This window comes from Oreochromis aureus, linkage group 5 (assembly GCF_013358895.1).
Source record: "Oreochromis aureus strain Israel breed Guangdong linkage group 5, ZZ_aureus, whole genome shotgun sequence".
NCBI lineage: Eukaryota > Metazoa > Chordata > Actinopteri > Cichliformes > Cichlidae > Oreochromis > Oreochromis aureus.
This window is the reverse complement of record NC_052946.1, coordinates 18,010,138-18,030,681: the sequence shown is the minus strand read 5'-3', so window position 1 is coordinate 18,030,681 and position 20,544 is coordinate 18,010,138. Positions and strand designations below refer to the sequence as shown.

The window sequence follows — 20,544 nt, the reverse complement described above, 5'->3', positions numbered from 1 at the left end:
GTCATCTTGAGACTCATACTCAGTGGCTGAAACCCTCCCCCAGGTTGCATGGTTAGTCCGAGGTGCCACAGATTGTTGCATAACTTGTTTAAGGGCAAAACTGGTGCAAACCTCAGTGAAGAGGCTCAATATAGGTCACCACTAGCAACACGTGCCTGCAACCAATAAGTGAAACTGTTTACCATGATTCTGTTCCCCTTGTAATAATTTCAAGGTGTTTTGGGTTGTTTTTGGTTGTATTTGGGTTATGTCACAGATCACAGCTGTGATCCATTGACTGCACATAGAGTAAGGGAGAGAGAAAGAAAGTTCACTAATAAAGCTGACAGAAAAAATCAGGAATGGAGCTGATAATTTAATTATTTGTGAGTAATTTTCTTAATAAATCCATAACTAGTCAGAAAATTGAAACTAGGTTTTATTGGAGAGCTGGAGTGTAAATGTCCTTGTCTCTAAAGCACTTTGGGTTAACTTTAAAGAAATAAATAAAATAGTCGTGACATTTTTCATTGTGAATGTTTTTGTGTTGTGAATTTTCCAAAATAAGGGAAAATTATTTAACACAATTCAGTGGGCTACATACTGAACTTAGAGGTTAGAAACAAAGGCTGGTTCAAAAGGCTGACTCTAGATAAGATTTACAAGCTATGTCTAGTGATAATAGTTTATATTTTTGTTTAACAAAAAAAGAAATGGCATGAATTAGTGTCACCCTGCTACTTCCTGTACTTTCAATAACAGTTCTGTATTGCTCAGTGTCCACCCTGTTACAGGGGAAAAGGGCAAGTTGTTTACAACATGAAAGCTTTGGGTTTCTGTTTCAGTCATTCGTTGTGGTTGACATTCGTTGTCATTCATTTTTTTTACTTAGCTCTTTATAGTTTTAGAATAATCTTTCACTTAATCATCAATCAATTTATTAAAAATGATTTACTGCCATGGCTGATTTAATCCAACCCTGTCACCTGCAAATGCGTTGAAGCAGAAACTGGTTTTGTTTTACTGTTCAATTTGCTAAAAATTCAGAATCAGTGTGTTTTTCAATGCAACCCTTAAACTGCCTTTCAACTGAACTGAAATTTAAAACTTCCACTGTCTGTTAGTGAAACACTGCATTTGATGAAGCTGTAATGTAAGTGAGCCAAAAATAAGACTTACTTTAAAAAAAAAACACTTCAGGAGTTAAAGATGATCGTAAACAAGTAATCAAGGAAAATCATTACCACAAAAAAAAATAATTTTTACCTTAAAATGCTTGTGGTCCCCGTTCTGACTGTTAACATGTAGCTGAGTAATTCTTTGCAGTGCACTGCAACATTGAATGTTTCTCTTTCTGCTGATGCTACTGTGTGTATGTGTCTCCTCTGTGTTCCTTAAGTACCCGTTACACTGTGAAATGATTTGAAGCAGGGAATTTCCACTGTCTAAATTTGAGGAAACAAGACTGAGTGTATTTTTCCATTTTCCTAATTTCTGATGTAATAAATAGATCTGCAAAAAATCTATCTGTCTATCTAGTATCCAATACCAATAGCAGTGTTGGTATTTTAGATCGATTCACCCACCTCTAACAAGGAGACAAGGTTAAGCATGTCCAAGAGCAAGAGCCATGTTAATGGTTTCCTTCTCACAGAAAAAAACACTTCAATATCAAAAGTAGTTTAATTTCAGTCTCTAGATGTGCAAAGCTGGTAGAGACATACCCTAAAAGACTGGCAGCTGTAATTGCAGCAAAAGGTGGTTCTACAAAGTATTGACTCAGGGGGCTGAATAATTATGCACACCCCACTTTTCAGTTATTTATTTGTAAAAAATGTTTGGAATCATGTATGATTTTCATTCCACTTCTCACGTGTACACCACTTTGTATTGGTCTTTCACGTGGAATTCCAAGAAAATTGATTCATGTTTGCGGCTGTAATGTGACAGTAAAGTTGTAAAGTTCACGGGGACTGAATACTTTTGCAAGCCACTGTATGCTGTGTCACAACTTTCACATTGTGATTAACCATTGCTGCTTCTGGCACTTTTTCCATCAACTTCCTTTGTGCCGAAGTGAGTAAAACACTGATAACCCGAACATGTTTGTACGTGCACGTTTCACCCACATATTACCCTAAAGGCTGCATGACCTGACCTATTCTTACCATTAGTCACTATCAGCAAAGGCAGTACAGAATTGAGACACAGCGTAGAGTCCTAAGTTCCTGAGTTGCTGAAATAAGGAGTGTTGCATTGAAAAGCAATATCCTGTGCTGATTTTGTAATCCTGGAGGTTTTTTAATATGATGTAAGTGACATAAGATAATGATGTGTAACATGTACAAATACAACAATGTAAAATGTATCACAAAATATAATTTATTACATAACAAAAACACATGTTCTGTTTTGGGTATATACAAAGTACAACAGCTTCCATTTAAAGATGACAACATATAAAAATATAATAGTTAAGATTTTTGTGCGTATTAAAGAGCTGTAATGTAACATGAATAAGAAGAATCACAAAAGCAGTTTTGTATGTCGGGCAAATTTCAGTTCCAAGGAATCAGGATCTAGTAGCGACACGTTTTACCTGCCGTAGAGGCGGGTAAAAGGAGCCGCCACCTTACTGAGCACCACATGATAGGCCTGTCGAAACTGGCGGTTCATGATGGCATACAGCACAGGGTTAATGCAGCTGTTGAGCCAGGTGAGATTGGCACAGAACATGTGCAATACCTGCGGGGCGCGGTTCTGTGTGTCGGCTATGTTCAGCAACAGAAATGGGACAAAGCAGAACACAAAACAGAGGAAAACAGTGAAGCACATCCGTGTCACACGCTTGAATTCACTGTCATCCCCTGAGGTTGCAGAATGCGATGAGTGAGCTGTTTTAGCAGGTGTGGTTGTAAGTGGTTTTTCGATGATATCAGTGGAAGGCTTCTTTGCTGCTGATGAATTTAAGGCTGTGTCATTGCTTGTGGTGGAAAAGGAAGACTTTTCACAGGTCACATCTTGATTTTTCACATCCATGTTTTGGGATATTTCTTGGCTGCTCAGATCAGAGGTGCATGTCTTTATGCCACTCTCCACACCGCTGTCGTCGGTCCCTTGAACTGAAGATGCTGGTTTTGTCTTGGATGACCGGCGGCTGAGTCTGTAGCGGAGCAGAGCTTGTGATGCAGCCTGAACTTTTTTGTAAATTAACAGGTAGAATGCACCAACAAAGCCCAAACCAATAAAAAAATAAAAAAATAGCAGGATGGTGGTGTAAGGACGACCCTCAGTACGATGGAAGCTGCATGTGCACACCTGTGGCACAAACACATAGACAGACCAGAGCGGACCAAAGCTGACCAGGCCGAGCGCCCATGCAAAGATGATGAGTAAAGTAAGACCATGGTTAGAAAAAACACGGTCAAACACAGCTCTCTTTGCAACCAGGAGATATCTGCCCACTGCTAACAGGCAGAGGGTAATGATGGAGACAGAGTTGGAGAGGAAGAGGAGCAGGCCGAAGATTCTGCACCACAAATGACCACTGCGCCACCTGAGGTGTAGATAGGAGTCGATGGAGATGGGCTGCAGGATGGTGCAGTACAAGAGATCAGCGACAGCCAGGTTGACAATGAGCACATTGAAGCGAGTCCTCAGACGTGAGTCTAAAGCGAAAGCCAGAACGGTCATCAGGTTCCCGACCGTACCCGTGATGGTTACAGCACATCCCCACAGCACAGCGAAGTACCGGTATCCTTCAACAGAAGGACTGTAGCAGGAGAAGACATCCTCGGTGTGGTTTGTTTGATTCATCATTATTCTGTCAACTAAACAGGAATTAAAACACTGGTTAATGTCTTTGCACTGTGCTTACTGACAAGTTAAAAGGGAAGCTACAGGTGGATTACAAAGTTAACCACTTCCTTTTGTAGAAACACCGCTCATTTACTTTGTTGTGAAGAGCAGGAACGCTTGATCAAAGATATTTTATATGAACAACTGCAGGTGTGCGCTTTTCAGGTACTTGCAGTGTGTCAGTCCCTTTGTTCTTTATATAACAGCGTGAATTAGTGTCACCTTACCACTTCCTTAACTTTCAATAGTGGTATGTATAGCTCAGTGTCCACCCTGCTACAGGGCATAAGAGCAAGTCATTTACAACATGAAAACTTTGGGTTTCTGTTACAGTCATTCATTTGTGTCACATTGTGATTATATTTCTTGTGCTTTGATCTTTGTAGTTTTAGGAAAATCTTTCATTTAATGATCAATCAATTTAGTAAACATAATTTACTGCTGTGGCTGATTTAATTTAACGCTGTCACCCGAAAATGTCCGCAGTGTTAACCACAATGAAGTAGAAACTGATTTTGTGTTTTTGTTAGCCATATTCAGCTTACTTAATGCAACCCTTAAATTGCCTTTCAACTGAACTCAAATTTAAAACTTCTATTTAGAGTTTATGGTGGAAACACTGCATTTAATGAAGCTAAAATGTAACTGAACCAAAAATAAGAGTTAATATAAAAAACACTTCAGTAGTTAAAGATGATCATAAACAGTTATTACCAATAATCAAAGAAAATCATGACCAATTAAAAGAAAAAAGTTCTCACCTTAAAAATGCTTCTGGTCCCCGTTCTGACTGTTAATATGTAGCTGAGTAATTCTTTGCAGTGCACCGCCACGCTGAATGTTTCTCTTTCTGTTGATGCTACTGTGTGCATGTGTCTCCTCTGTGTTGCTTAAGTACCCGTTACACTGTGAGCGGTATGAAGCAGGGGATTTCCGTTGTCTAAATTTGGGAAGCAAGATTGAGTGTATTTTTCCCTTTTCCTAATTTCTGATGTAATATTTAGATGTCCAAAATTTTTTCTTATCTATCTGAGTTATGTGTGCATGGCATGAAATATTTTGATCATTATCACAGTACAGTACTTCACATTTGTACAGTACTTCAATCAAAAGGTACTGCATTATTTTATGAATTACATTTTTATACACAGCTGTCTGCTTTCAGAAGATTAATTGGACAGTTGACCGATGTGGAGTTTAATGACTAGGTGAGCCACTCCCTTGTTATTTCATGACAACTGAAACAGATACAAGATACTAAGAACCAAAAAAGGCAGCAACTGATGGTGACTTCAGTAAAGGCATGACAGAGCAACTTAAGGGGGGAAACAGCATTTGATCCAAGTAGTGAAAATGGAATCCTGTGAAAAATGTACAACAATCTAAGTCCTAAATAATCCAGTCCAATCTGAGGTATTTTAATTAATTTTCTCATTTGCTTTGGACAGGAAACATAAACATGAAAAGCTGCATACTGACAAATGTGTTCTCTTTGCATCTGCAGGTTAGTAACGGGCATATAAAAGTGTTACCGCCAAACCACAAATTTGTCCCTTTATAGTTTCCTGTTTCTGTAAATAGACACCATTTTATGAGGTCTCAAATGCAAAATACAAGCAGAGCAGTAAGCAGTGAGTCACAAGAAAATGCAGAACAAGTACTGAAATTGTCCGTGACGTATTTTTTTGTCTCTTTGAGTACAGAATTGCAACAAAGTTGTGGTAAAAAAAAGAAGCTGAGTCAGTTAATACAGAGGATGTTTTTAACATATATGACATGTATTATTAAGCAAATCCTGTTTCCTAAGTTAGACTTTTCCACTGTGTGGCAGTAAAAGGACAAAAGGACAAAAAGGAGAGTGTCTGAATGTTGTTGCCACTGCGCACCCGAAAGCTTGTGTTTATTTCATATGAAACATGGTCTTGACCTGGCAGTGTGAAAATTAAGTCTGACATCTTTCAATACTATGTCCTGGAGACAGTTTTTCTGTTCACCTCAGATCTCTGACAAAGCGGTGGAACAGCTGTAACTATGCTATTTCTATGACTTTTTTAAAAACAGGATTTCTATTGAAAGATTTTATTAGATTTTTTATTGTGTCTTATTGTATCTTTTTAAACTGGTTGTCTAAGGAGCTTGGAAAGAAAAGCATCTGGACTTCTTTAAGTTGTTTGAAGATGCTTCACCTCTCATCCGAGAAGCTTCTTCAGTTCTAAAGGTCAAATGGTGGAGAGACCCAGATTTAAACCCAGTGGGAGTGTCCCCCCATTAATAAATTTACTTTACTTACTTATTATAATACTAACAAACGTTCATTATTTAAAGTCCTTAACAGCAATGTTACAAAGTGCATAATGAAACCGGGGGCCTTGTGCAGCCCTGAAATCTTTTGTATTTTGACTTTTGTCTTTTAATAACAACACCTTTTTAAATGAATATAAAATATCAAGCATTATGCTCTGCCTAAAGGTTAAAGTCACGCAATGATACTGAAATAACCCATAAGCACAATTTGAGTTCTTTTTGTTTGTTACTATTTGTTTTAAGCAAAAGAAATAAAGCATTTTTTTAAAAAAAAGTAAAAATTATGATGATGTATTCATTTGTGAGACAGTATGCTTACAGTATTTAGTTCAATTTTTAAACTTTACCAGGCCCCGTAGCCGGGAGTGAGCCAGTACCCGAGCGCCCAGCCCCGGACACCAAGAACCACCAACGCACCAACACCTGAGGGCATCAGCCACCGACAGGGAGTGTGCTGAGGGGAGATAAGCATCCATACCTTGGAGTGCCTGGGATGTTCCCAGAGGCGTGGAGTCTGAGAGCTGACCTGACATATAGACATAGACTAACAGGCATAGACACAAACGTGCATTCCCACCCTTATGCACAATACTCGGCACTCACCCAACGTGGAGACAGAAACAAATAGACACTGTACACACAATCACACTCCCCAAACATATTCTGTACCCCAGGTCCAGGTACCCTCGCCCCCAGAGGAGAAAACCACACCTAGATCCAGGAGATGTTACCCTTTTCCCTGGGGTGCAACCAAGCAGACCAATCATCTCCCAGACTACACAAGACAATAGACACCCAGGTGTCACGGCGGGGTGTGCCGGTGTGTCAATGAGGTAGACCCAAAAGCAGACACGGTGGAGACAGAACTAAGTTTCCAAAAATAAAGCGAGCCTTTATTGTGGCTGATGGCATGAGAACAACACTAGAGACACACTGAAACTGGGAAAACTAAGACTAAGAACACTGTGTAAACTAAAAGACTATGACACTCTGTGAAAGAACTAATAAAAACTATGAACACAGAGTAACTAGGAATGCTATGAAACACAGTGAAACAATGAGGGAAAACTATGAAATCTGTGGCGAGGATAACAGACGACCTGACAAAGAACAGTAAGAGACAAAGTCTAAGGAGCTTGGAAAGAAAAGCGTCTGGACTTCTTTAAGTTGCTTGAAGACGTTTCACCTCTCATCCTATTGTCTGCTGCCAGACGCTCGTGGAGTGCAGTCAGCTTCTTCAGCCAGTAGGCGTGAACCATGTCGGGCCCTGCTGCTGTCCAACTCTTCATACTGGAGACCCTTTCTTGGATATCTGCCACTGTGATGGTTACTGGACCCTGTTCAGGGAGGTCGCTATGGTCTGCCCTCAGATCCACTAGCCACTGAGCATTGCCGTTATGGGTTGCGTCCTTCTCCCATATGCTCTTCCAGTATTGCTCCGTCTCCAGCCTTGGTGGTGCTGTTCTCTTATTGTTCCCTTGCCACTGAGAGTACACCTTTGCTGGTTCTGTGGAGAACAGCTGGTTTATTCGCCTGCCTTCTATCTCTCTGGTGTACCTTCTCATATATATATATATATATATATATATATATATATATATATATATATATATATATATGTATATATGTATATATATATATATATATATATATATATATATATATATATAAAAAAACACCCAGCACGCCCCTGCGGGCGGTTTATCCTTCAAGCTCGGGTCCTCTACCAGAGGCCTGGGAGCTTGAGGGTCCTGCGCAGTATCTTAGCTGTTCCCAGGACTGCACTGTTCTGGACAGAGATCTCCGATGTTGTTCCCGGGATCTGCTGGAGCCACTCGCCTAGCTTGGGAGTCACCGCACCTAGTGCTCCGATTACCACGGGGACCACCGTTACCTTCACCCTCCACATCCTCTCGAGCTCTTCTCTGAGCTTGTTGATCCGGGCGACGTCCGAGCCGGCATGCCTTCATATTTATCTGTCTCGCTTCTGATATATATCTATATATATCTATATCTATATCTCTCTCTCTCTCTCTCTCTCTCTCTCTATATATATATATATATATATTTAACTAGGTTTCAGTATTTGAGCCCAGCCTTTATTTTAGAGGGACATAATAACCTGAGATCTTTTACTGGGGATCATGAGTTTCAGAGCGTCCCCTGTAACCATGGTTACTCACTGTCACACGTGCTCCTGTACACAATTTGAGAGGAGAAAAGCAGCCTGATGTTACTCTGAGCAGCTGCACGATTTACACATTTGTGATTATTTCTTGTTGCCCCCCTGATGTTCCTAATAACTTTGTTATTAGTTACACTGTAAAAAAAAAACTGTCAAATTTACGGTAAAATACCGGCAGCTGTGGTAGCCAGGAATATACCGTGAAAAAAATGTGGAATCTGTAAAAGACAATACGGTATACTGGTTTTGTAACCCTAAATTTTAAGGTAGACAACGTATTATTTTACCAAAATCATGATAGAAAAAACAAATATATTTGTCAATTATACAGCAATTTAATGTAAAAATGCAACTTTCCATAGCTTTTACGGATATTTGCAGTAAAAAAAAGGTTATGATATAATAATATTTACAGTAATTTGTTGTTAATTTAACAGTAATAGGATAGACCCTATTATTGTAAATAACTGTAAAAATAACAGAAATATGTTAAACCTTATTAAAACCTTTGACAGTAAAAAACACAGTGAAATTGTATAACAAATTACAGCATTTTATTTTGACCAGATACATTTTACGGTAAATTCCTGGCTACCACAGCTGCCGGTATTTTACCGCTAAAAATACAGTACAATATGAGGAACATAAATGGTTTACCGTACATTTTACATTTGCAACCGCTAAATATAGAAAAACCTAAAGATGCTCATATATAGCCAAGGTAGTGAATATTACTGATAAACAATGAGAAAATTTGACATACTATTTGAAAACAGACTAAACATATCATTTTCTCTATTCCTACAAAACAGCATAGATCTTGAGAATACAGCATGTGTCCATATATATGGCTGGTAATCCATAGAGGAATGAATAAACATGAAACAAAATATTACCTGCCCCTGACCTATCAACAGTAATGAGTCACTGGGTCCTGCCTTGGTGAAGGAAAGGACTCAGTGGAGTTTCTAATGCGCATGGTGTCGAAGATACAAGCTCTGCAGGAGTACTTCAATGTCCATCAGGAGTTCACTTTGGACTGGCAGGATCCCTCTGCAGCAAAAATGGACAAAGTTTGATCAGTGCTTGAGCAAAATGCACAGAAATGAACAAAACGTGCTGCCAAAACAGATCTAATGATAAATGATTTCTTAAGTGTAAAATATACAGTTCTTAAAGGATAGCTATTGTCAAAATGCAACCTGGGCTGTTTTTTTTTACTGTAAACGAGACAAACATATATCTAAAAGCATAATTACGACAAACAAGCCGTTATTGAGATTGACCGTGATTTTGTTTTGTGGTCAATAGCCAGTGAATGGGAATACTAGGGGGCCGGTGCATAAATTTGAGCGCATCAAAATCGATACAGTAAAAAAAAAAAAAAAAACAGCCCAGGTTGCGTTTAGGCAATAGTTATCCTTTAAATCTACTTATGTAAAAGTGATACATAGACAACGCAGCCCTAATCACAATCATAATTTGTTGGAAAACGTATTTAAGTTTTCTATTGATTTATCATAGAACTTGAAGTTAATGGCTGAATGCATGGTGATGAGACCTATCATTCAATCTACATTTTATAGCGTATGAAACTGCTCACCTGGACATGAACCTGAGCTCGGCTGATTAAGATTAGTGTCTCCTGTCCATCTTTCTTTAGCAAAACTTGAATAATACCACTGCTTACCTCTTATTGAATCTTTGGGTGCAGACTTAATTGAAGAGCCTCGTATAAACAGGCAGGGTGTGATGTTTAGGGAAACCAAAGAATACAGGCGCCATCATTTCTGCCAGAAGACTCATGGGTGCAACGAAGCTTTCATTGTGGACTGGCTAGATACCTTCCGCATTCAGAAAGAAAACAAGAAGGGCATACACCATAAACAATAATAACTGACAAAAATAATGAGACAAGAAATTAAAGTAACAAAATAAGTGCAAATCAAGTTTCCCTGTGTTGCAGTGTAGCTGAATGTTTTTCAACAATTTGATTTACGGTAAAACACATACCAAATATTTCCAGCCAAGGTTTGTTTCAATCTTCAGCATGTTTTTCCTGCCACTGTCTTGAAACTGTTTCATCTGTCCCTCTCATTTGATGCTGTTTACAAAAACAAAACAGCAATATTGTAAAGGGAAAAAGGAAAATGAATTTAATGGAAAAAAAAAAAAAAAAAGATTATGACCTGAAATCTCACCATTTCCTGAGAGTCACAGGTCCTTTGAGTATCCTTATGGTTTCTGCTCAAATTCAGTGTCTGAAAAGGGCAGGAACAAAACAAACCTTTTAATCATAATAAAGACAAAATAAGATTTAGAGACAGACAACAAAGAAATGTGTAAAATATCTTCTTGAATCTGTTTACTCCCTCAAAGATATCATGACCTAGACATGGTGGCAAGCCTGGCATACAAACGTTGAAGTATTTCAGTGAATTGAACACTGACCTGAACTTCACTCCTTCGACGCCTGGTGTATTGTCAATCTGGAGGCGATCAACAGCAGAGTTGTAGTTCTCTTTGGTACGTTCTGGTCCACACAGATTTGGGTCAGCACCCTGAAATTCAGATTTCGTTATCAGGCAGTACCTGCAGAAGTACTTTGAAGAACTAAAGTTTTCAGTGAAGCCACCAATACAGTGAGAACCCAGATTATCACCAGCAATGCAAAACAAAGTTCCTTTGACTCTAGTTTCATCTGATGCAACAATCCCACTGTCCTCCAATTCTTTCAAGTCTGCCAGTAATTCAGAGAACACATTAGCATGACCAAACTCTTTAAAATCTTTCTCCTGCACAGTAAGACAAGAGACATGTGATCTGTGTCTGAGCGTACATGAAGTGGCAAGTTTGCCACTGATGCATATACAAATAATACCTTGTGTTTTGTCCTTGCAGAGCCTAAAGGGTTAACGACTTCAAAGGCATCCTGGTAGAGTACTAGCTTGAGACATGATGGGTTCTGACCAAAAAATCACGTAGCCCCTTGATGACTGAACTACCTTACCAAGGAAATTACAGGTTAACATAACTCCATGTACTTTGGTAATTCCTCCCTAGCGAATTAAGCACGCCAAACACAGAAACTAATCCAGAGCAATGCTTCCCTCGTGACACTAATGCTAACTCAACTCACAAATGCTAACTAAATTCACAACCTCACTCATAAAAAAAACGAACTGCTAAAATTATCTATAAACGCTGGGCTGGTGGATTTTTATAACAGAGATAACTTGAAGTTGCATGTACTCACCTCACCTCGAACTAATTGTAAGCTGCCAGGATGTCTACAAATTCCGAAGATGCTGTGGTCCAAGCAGCAATAAATGGCGCTAATATACGAGTTCAAAACTGTGTCCGTTAGCGAAGCCAACTTGAGTCTCCTGCATGAAAAAAAAAGAGCGGTTGGCACACAGCTCAGCAGCGCGCGCGCTATTGGTCATTTTCAGGTGACGTCATCCCGCAATGTAATGTCGCTCTTTGTTTCTTTAGGAGGAGGTTCGAATTTGATCAGAAGTCACGTCTGCAGACCGCTGCAGCCACGCCTTGCCTTGCTTCCCCTTTTTTGGTGAAATGGTTCGCTCATACTGCACAATGTTGCTACCAGAATTTTTTTTTCTCTGCAATTCGAACGTAAAACGTCTGTACACAGTTTACCAGCAGTTTAGCTACCAATCAACAGCGATCACACAAACTCAAAATTTAAGGCGGACCCACTTAAGATGGTCTGATAATATGGCGTGAAACACAACAACATAAAGTTGTTTTAAAATAATAATTAAAAAAGATTATTGAAATCAATTTTATTCACAACCATGAACTTTATTTTTAACATCTTCTTTTGCTGTTGATTTTTTTTTATCAGAAGGTTAACAATGATATACTGCAGGCCTAACTTTTAATCTGTATATCAGTATCTGAATTTTAAAATAAAAAAAAATACTATCAATTTTATTGTCTTTCACTGCTGATATTTGCTTTTTTTTTTTTTTTTAATGGTATTTACTGGTTGTATTATTACGGTGGACCCTATTTTTTAACATCTTGCTTCTATAAAAATGAATGTTTTTGTTTGCTTAAAAATCTACAGCTTTATACTGTGAATTCCAATGTGCACAACCCCAAAAGATGTAGTTTTACTCAAATAATACCGTAAAATCTAAGTTTTTCAGACATTTTCAACATTACAATATTTAATTGTAAAATGTATGCATATTTATTTGTTTTCACAGACAATATTTATAATTTCAACATTTTATTACAGTAAAAAACAAAGTTTTATCCAGTCTCACAATTAACGGTTATTCAATCTATTTAATACAGTAAAAGGAAGTTTTTGGTTTTACGCTCCATTACCGTTGGAATTTGACGGTGTTTTGCTGTATATTTTACTGACTTTTGTTACAGTGTAATTTGTCCGACAGTTCAGCGTACACGAGAAAATAGACGTGTGATGGAGTGTGCAAAGTGTGTGAATGTCTGGCTCAGTGTGGCAGCACATGTAAAAGCTAACACTTTAGAAGCACTGCATGCTTCAGAAACCTCTGATTCACTGACCTGAGTTTGTATCTGAGCTAGTGTCAGTCTCATGCGCCGTGTCTGCTGCAGCAGCAGCAGCAGCAGCAAAAAAAAAAGAATACTCGAGTGAAAACAATGTGTAAAGCACACGTGAAATCACATGTTTGGTGTGTTGTGTTGATTGTGTGAAACCTGACCTAAGAAGCATGACTGATTAATAAAACCTTTAGTTTCAAATGAAATTCTATTCTTTATTTGATCAAAGTGGACGGATGTGCCTTGGCTCTGTCGCTGCTTTCTGACATTTTCTGCTCTGTGAAAATATTTTTAAGCGTTGCAGGTTCTGTTGAGCTAAACCTTCTTTGAGTCATACATATGAACAAGATGGAAGAGACGGAAGCAACTGAATCTAGATCATTTCAGTTTTGGAGAAGTGAAGAAAAATCCTCCCTAAGTTTAAAACCAGAATCGAATGAAAGCCAGTGTGCCCACCACCTCTCCCAGAAGACCAAGCAAGGTGAAAGTGGGTAAAATTAGCAGCAGAAACCACAACAACGGTCGTTCTCAGACTTAGGGGCAGGCCCCACTGGTGGGTAGCAAAGTACTACATGTGGGGTGTGGACTACAAAGGGAAATATATGAAGTGAAACTAAGTTGTATAAAGACTTTATGATTTTTTTTTTCTTACGGCAAATACATGTACATGAGTATTAGGGGGTGGGGAGTGAACTCTTTCAGTGTCACAAAAGTCCACTACTCTGTGGATGTGAAAAGCTTTTACAAACAGTCTGCTAAGTAATATGACTTGTCGCAAAGCTCATCAGCACAGTTGACAGGTTAACGCTTCTTGAAGATGACCACCAGGGGGAGGTGTAGGCTTCACTAACACGTGGAAACAGCAGAACTGCTCCCTGTGACAAGAAGACAAGCACATGCAAATGCCAACCTATGAAATGGGAGACAATTGTTTACTCGCTTCGAATGTTCAAATTTAAAAAGGGCAAGAAATGTTATGTGTCTAATTACTTCAGTGTGAATAAAAGTAAACTAATACCAAAATTGTTTAAATTAATTAGGGGACACTAAAACTAAATCTAACTTTTTTTTCCACCTTGGAAATATTGCCATCTTTTAATTAATGAAATAAAGGATAAGACAGAGGTGATATTCTGATTGATGAACGTTTAATAACATTTATCTACATTTGTAACCTACAACCTGATTTTGAAATTCTGTCCCAAATCATTAAAATGAAAGTTAGACAATCCAATACCAGTTTTCATTACACATTTACCCTCCTTTTGTGCCAATAAAACACACAAAACATTAAATATACTGATATATGTGCTTTATAAAGCTCGCCATCAAAGTGAGGATGCTTTACAGCTAAAAACCAATATTTCAGATTTACTCCAGGCGTTATTTGAGCAGTTCAAGCATCTTACTATGTATGTACATCTATACTGTATATGTCTGTATGTACCCCATCTTCTCCTTAACAGGTGAGATAATGATAGAAAAAAAGAAGTTAAAAAAAGAAGCATTTTTTTGGTAATTTTATGAAAGTCACACCAGAGGACATTATGTCACACTAAGGGACAGAAATGGTGCTGAGGGCCCAAATATGTGAAGTATTTATTTAAACATCGATAGAGAAAGTCATTCTTTGCATCAACAATACATCAATCAAATGTACTGATCGCAACAAATAAACTTTCACTTATTAAATGATGCCTAAATTTCAGAAAGAACTTTGATTCTTCATAGCTCATGCACTCAATCTCATGATTACATTCATGTATTTTAACATCTTTGAAAAATGCATTTTAATTTCACTTTAAGAAATATGCACAACATTAATGAATATGATTTTTGTTAAAAAAAATACACTTTTAGAGCTGTTATTAATTGAACACTTAACACACTTTCCAGTTTCCTTCATTCTTCTTTTCATGATACCTCTTTGGAAAATTTTAGACAATAGGTTAATGTCAATGTAATAAATTACCAAAGTAAAGATGATTAAGGATTATTATTGTTTTTTTTAAATTACTGAGTTATTATTCTTTTTTTTAAAAAAGTAGTAATAATAATAGTTTTAATAGGTAAGCCCAGCATCAGCATATCCTAATACTTAATAGTGGGTAGACATTCAGTAGAGCTGGTACTCACACTGAAGTCATCAAGATACCTGAGTGATATTTTTAATTTCTATTTTAATGCAACATTTCCAGTTGATTTACCTTCTCTTATATTCCGCTTGGATCCTTGTAAATTTGCTCTCTATCACTTCTTTATAGTCTCTTCTACTCATTTCTCCTTCAGTTCTTTCTTCTCTAAATAAGGTACGCATTCATCACACTTATGCACAGTTTATAACCGTGGCACTAATAACTTAAATGTCATCACTTTGTAAGATACATTTACATAAGGTTTTGTAATTATGTTGAGAAATATACATTTTAAACATGAGGTCAACAAAACTTAATCTGTATGAGTGTCATGGGATTCATGTGGCTCCTCAGCTACATAACCTTGAATGGGGCCCTTTAGCTAAATATTGCTCTCCAATTGGAATTGCCCAATTTAAAATTGGCACACCATAGACAGCTATTTTTTTTTTAGATTTTTTTTTTTTTAACAAATAATATTACATGTCCAAATTTTTAGAAATATATGTATAGAAAGACATTGTTATCTTGGAATAATTCTATGTGTGTTACTATAACAGATATACAATTATGCCAGGGGTGATTATGATTTTTTTTTCTTTCTAAAAGTTAGTAGTTATTGAACTATGGCTGAGACAGACACACAACAGGGCAATTTTGAGATTTGGTACAAAGTTTGCAAAGATTCAAAATGAAGTCATGTCCATTTAGAGCAAATTGTTTTTTTTACATTAGTAACCTTTTATGGCATTTAAAATGAGGAAAATTTGAACTACACATATTTTTGTACTGCAAGGCTGAAAATGCCCTGTCATAAACCCTATGTACAGAATAGAAACAAGATTTTAAAAAAAATGCTGTCACCCCCTGAAAATAAAGTTTTAAAAAGTTTTTTCCACCCTGAAGAGAAATTGATGCTGATATTTTTGCTGTTTTGAAATTCTTCCATTGATTTCAGCTCAACATTCTTAGCATGCCTCCCATCTTATAATGTCTGCTTTAAGTTTTATCAACTCTGATCTGTGTGATGGATACACAGGTGGGTGAAAGGTTCAGCAGCCTTGGTGAGCAGCATGTGATAGGCCTGTCGAAACTTGCGATTCATGACAGCATAGAGCACGGGGTTGATGCAGCTGTTGAGCCAAGTGAGGTTTGTAAAGAACATGTATAGTAACTGAGGGGCGTGGTTCGGTTTGTCGGCTGTGTTGAGCAGCAGAAAGGGGACATAGCAGAACACAAAGCACAGAAAAACAGTTAAGCACATCCGTGTTATGTGCTTAATTTCCTTTTCATCTGCTGCAACTGTCGAGTGTGATGCCAGCACTGCATTTGTGGGAGTAGGTGGTGCAAGGTCAGCTTCAGATGGGGGCTCAGTTTTTAAGGTCTTAAGTGAACTTTGAGAAGACTGGCAGGACTTTTCACCAGCTGCCTCTATGCCCTGAACCAGTTCTGCCTGGCCGCACGAGTTTGTTATGACAGAATTTACACTGCTATCGTTAGTCTCTTGAGCTGGTGTTGGTTTCCTGCTGGATGACTGTTGGCTGAACCTGTAGCGGAGCAGAGCTTGTGTTGCAACCAGGACATGTTTGTAAATGAGCAGGTAGAATGCACCAACACAGCTCAGGCCAACAAGAAAGCTGAAAGCTAGAAGGATGGTGGTGTAAGGACGACCCCGGGTACGATGGAAGCTGCATGTGCACACCTGTGGCACGAACACATAGACAGACCAGAGAGGACCAAAGCTGACCAGGCTGAACGTCCACGCAGAGACGAGGAGTAAAACAAGACCACGTTTAGAAAAAACACGGTCAAACATAACTCTCTTTGCAACCAGGAGATATCTACTCAATGCTATCAGGCAGAGAGTGAAAATGGAAACCGAGTTGGAGAGGCAGAGGAGCAGGCCGAAGACTCTGCACCACAGCTCACTGCTGCGCCACCTGAGATGCAGGTAGGAGTCGATGGAGAAGGGCTGCAGGATGGTGCAGTACAAGAGATCAGCGACAGCCAGGTTAACAATGAGCACATTGAAGCGAGTCCTCAGACGTGGGTCAAAGGCAAAAGCCAGAATAGTCATCAGGTTCCCCACCGTACCCGTGATGGTTACAGCACATCCCCACAGAGCAGCAAAGTACCGGTAGATTTCAACAGAAGGACTGTAGCAGGAGAGAGCGTCCTCGGTTTGGTTTGTTTGATTCATCATTATTCTGTCAACTAATATAAACAGAAGATAGGAATCAGAATATAAGTAAACAAAATCCTGTTGCCTGCCCTCATCTCAAAAACTTTCAAAGTCATCTAATCCTCGAGGTTTCGGGCAGTGCAGTGAAGTGAACAAATGTAATCATTTGGGTTTTGATGGTTAGTAAAGAAACATAATTATGACAATTGTAAACAAAACAATTTAACTATCTGCAGTGACACTGTTCTGGCTTTCAAACAAAGTTCTCAACTAAAAAAACCTGCAGTTTTCACTAGAGGAAATGACTATTTAGCTGCTTATTCGGGAACAGATGGTTAAATATTGTAATAATACTTAAAATTATTATTAATAATAGGTTATTAAAGGAATATCTGCCTCAACAAAATGCAGTAACAAAATAGACAAAACCAACAATCAGCGTTTACTTTCATTTTAACTTAACAGAAAGTTGATAAACTAATTAAGGTTTAGTTTCATAAGAGCTCTAACCTAGGTGATATTTTCAAACTTCAGACTTGCAAACATTTCTAATAAAATGCAGTTAAATTTTCTCACCGTAAAGTTGATGACTTCCACCTTTCTTTTCATATGTTGATTGGGGGGATGTTATTCTCTTTAGTTTTCTTGCCTTCTGATTGTGAGATTTCCTGTTTATGTGTTGCAGCACACTTAAAATAACTGGAAAACAAAACACCAGTCACCACTTGTTATAACCATAAATTCAGTTTAATGATTTTTTTAATATATATAATTTTACTTAGATTTAACACTTAGGAATCCCAGACTTGAACCATTTATTATTATTTTTTATTAATCTACGTTTACAGCAACGTTTCAGTACCCTAATCCTAAATAACATTTATCACATTTGAAGACATTTTTTTTATTGCAGTTGACAAGAAAAGTTAGCAGGAGTGCTTAAAGTATTGCTACAGTTTCCATTTCCTAAAGCTTCCCTCTAAAGTTTCGCAAGCCAACAGTTTTCACTGGGATACTTTGGGTGATGCAGATTGGAGCACACGAGGCAGAGCAGACAAACAAAACATTTTTATCCCAACACAAACCTGTAACACTGTCAAAAAAGTTTTTTTTTGCATACAACTTCCCATCTGTGCATGTGGTCCTTTTTGCTTCAATGCTGGTGTCTTTCATCACACTGTTTCCACTTCATTCAGATAGTGGTGAAATGCAGTCTTTTTAATGTGCACAAACTGCAATAGAAGCCATGAGTCAACGACTGTCCTGCTGTGCTCGGCTTGTGAAAGTCAGTCCATTAAGACACTGAAAATTTTCTGTTTTCCACAGTGTTGTGTAGATGATAAAATAATGAAGACATTTTCACTTATATTTCTCACCGCTTGTGTGCTTTGTGAGACTTTTATATACACGATCTGTGATGACTTGGGGATAATCAGAAGATCATCAGAAAAACAGTTTAGGGGATTTAACAGAGTTAGCACGGGTATTTCCTCTTGTTCTCTGTTTCTTATAATGTCTAAACTTGTGTTTCCTCTTAGAACCCTAAGAATAAACACCAAGAGCTGCATAGCGCATCGGTAGCCAATGATCTATGATTACCATTACTTAATGCTCACTTCTGCTTTAAGACTTCCTGTAACAACTATGTATTTCCTGTTCTTCTTATCACTCCTTATTTCTGTAAACCCGACACAATACAGACAAAAGCCAGCTGTGAAAATGTTTGCCAGAAACTGCAGACATTGTATCATCACTGTGGGCACCTTCTTCTCTTCATAGGCTACAAAAGCAAAAAATAAAAATAGAAAAAATTACAGTGGTACAATCCACTATACTCTTACAGCTACAGTATGGATACCAGCTAACATCAGAGGCAACTACTACACCTAACTGCAGCGGGCATGTTTGTTAACATTTGGATATGTAATGAATCCTTGCAGATGAACCATAAACTTAAGAGAGGTAGGGTTTTCAGTCCAATGTAGTGGATCTTATGACAGATGCAGGTATTTAGTCAGCTGCAGACTGGAGGATGCTCAAAGAAGTCCATGCTTGATGGAAACTGGAGAGGATGGAAACGTATATCGCTACACAATGCGCCATTAAGAGCCATGTTCATGTTTTTATCATCCTGAAAAACCAGCTGGAGAAACACCAGCTGGTTTGGCTCTTGATGGCACGTGGTTACCGGCCTCCGATTCACAGTGTGCTTCTTCCTGATTTGTCCTCGCTCTTTCAGCATTAATAAGGAGTGAAGAGGATTGGCCCATGTGTGGTGCGGATGGGTCCTGGGGCTGGCCTCAGCAGGCTGAGGGGTGTTCCCTGTAGGAGGTGGTGATGGGGGTGAGGATGAGGATGGGAGGCTGGGCCGGGAGGACGTAGTGCCAGCTGATTTGAGGACGCTGCTGCTGCCATTGCTGCAGCAACAGCCAGAGGATTTGGTAAAAGTCCAGCCCCTAGGGTTTTTGGAAGTTCCTTTAAAAACAAACAAATAGAGAAACGACTTCAGCTGTTGATCCTTTTAAGATTAAACCTAAATGAGGATGATTTTATGAGGGAGAAGTGTTGCATGTAAATAAAAATGAGCACATACCATAAAGTCTGTGCGCTTCTTGTGCCGACTGAGAAGAGGATTAGGTTTCCCTGCGACTCCATCGCGGTGCCTCCGGCTAGATATATGCTGGAACATTAAATAAAAAAACAAAAAATCAGATATGGGGTCATATAATTCACTCAGGGTCTATTTTGAGGTGTTTTCCTCACCTGTTTAAGCTGCAGCTCAGAGTTGACTCTGACGTTGCAGATCTCACAGTGGAAGGTGCGTTCCTGAGTGTTAGGGTCAGAGGAGAGCTCCCCTCCCTGCTCAGGGCTGGGTTTAGGACCCAAGCGTGGGTAAGCTTTAATCGGTCCCAGTCCACTTCGAGCCTCCAGAATAGTTTTGTGTTTGGTACCTAGGAACAACAAAAAGAATACTAGAGTGAGCATCTTCCAGGATTTTTTTCCCCTCCAATCTTTGTTGTTGTTTGTCTGATGTATCCAAAAGCAAGAGTCTCCCATATGGATAAGAAGTTGTTCAAGTGGTTAAAATAAATAAATAAATGAATAAAAAACAACCGAAATCTGAACACCAGCTTTTTAAACTTCCAGAGGATTATGTAACAAGACTAAAAACTCCAGAACAGCCAGTAAATGGACTTTATGATAGATAATTGAGTGAGACAATATTAAGTGTAGGTGCTGTGTGTTAAGGTTTTTATCAATTGCCATTTACCATGTTTTAACCTGACATTCTCACCACTAAGTGGCAGTAACGCAGCTGCTTCACTTCTTCAAACATGACACTC

At 38.5% G+C, this 20,544-nt stretch overlaps 3 protein-coding genes and 1 long non-coding RNA gene across 6 annotated transcripts in view; all 4 read right to left on the bottom strand.

The window, feature by feature from the left end:
• Positions 1-2,343: 2,343 nt before the first annotated feature.
• Positions 2,344-4,709, bottom strand: LOC116336539 (G-protein coupled receptor 84-like). Its single transcript, XM_031760445.2, has 2 exons — positions 4,599-4,709; positions 2,344-3,809 (listed from the first exon to the last, which is right to left on the bottom strand). Exon 2 carries the CDS (start codon positions 3,796-3,798, stop codon positions 2,575-2,577), a length of 1,224 nt encoding a protein of 407 aa, XP_031616305.1. The 5' UTR covers positions 3,799-3,809; positions 4,599-4,709; the 3' UTR covers positions 2,344-2,574.
• A 5,422-nt stretch (positions 4,710-10,131) lies between these two features.
• On the bottom strand, positions 10,132-11,720 carry LOC120440164. 2 transcript variants are annotated; one of them, XR_005613031.1, is made up of 4 exons: positions 11,583-11,720; positions 10,528-10,587; positions 10,340-10,430; positions 10,132-10,170 (listed from the first exon to the last, which is right to left on the bottom strand). It is a non-coding gene; the product is annotated as an uncharacterized LOC120440164 (long non-coding RNA). The 2 variants fall into 2 exon arrangements; XR_005613032.1 differs by lacking the exon at positions 11,583-11,720 and adding an exon at positions 10,778-10,798.
• A 3,745-nt stretch (positions 11,721-15,465) lies between these two features.
• On the bottom strand, positions 15,466-17,815 carry LOC116336505 (G-protein coupled receptor 84-like). Its single transcript, XM_031760413.2, has 2 exons — positions 17,777-17,815; positions 15,466-17,232 (listed from the first exon to the last, which is right to left on the bottom strand). The coding sequence occupies exon 2, from the start codon at positions 17,219-17,221 to the stop codon at positions 16,028-16,030; it is 1,194 nt and encodes a 397-aa protein (XP_031616273.2). The 5' UTR covers positions 17,222-17,232; positions 17,777-17,815; the 3' UTR covers positions 15,466-16,027.
• A 119-nt stretch (positions 17,816-17,934) lies between these two features.
• The window catches only part of LOC116336530 (zinc finger protein 385A-like), a 28,185-nt gene continuing 25,575 nt past the window's right edge, over positions 17,935-20,544 (bottom strand). For both annotated transcript variants that reach the window (XM_031760438.2, XM_039611927.1), the window contains exons 6-8: positions 19,964-20,151; positions 19,794-19,880; positions 17,935-19,675 (exon numbers count right to left, since the gene is read on the bottom strand). In XM_031760438.2, coding sequence (XP_031616298.1) covers positions 19,442-19,675; positions 19,794-19,880; positions 19,964-20,151 — 509 coding nt within the window. In that variant the 3' untranslated portion in view covers positions 17,935-19,441. The remainder of the gene's footprint in view (positions 19,676-19,793; positions 19,881-19,963; positions 20,152-20,544) is intronic.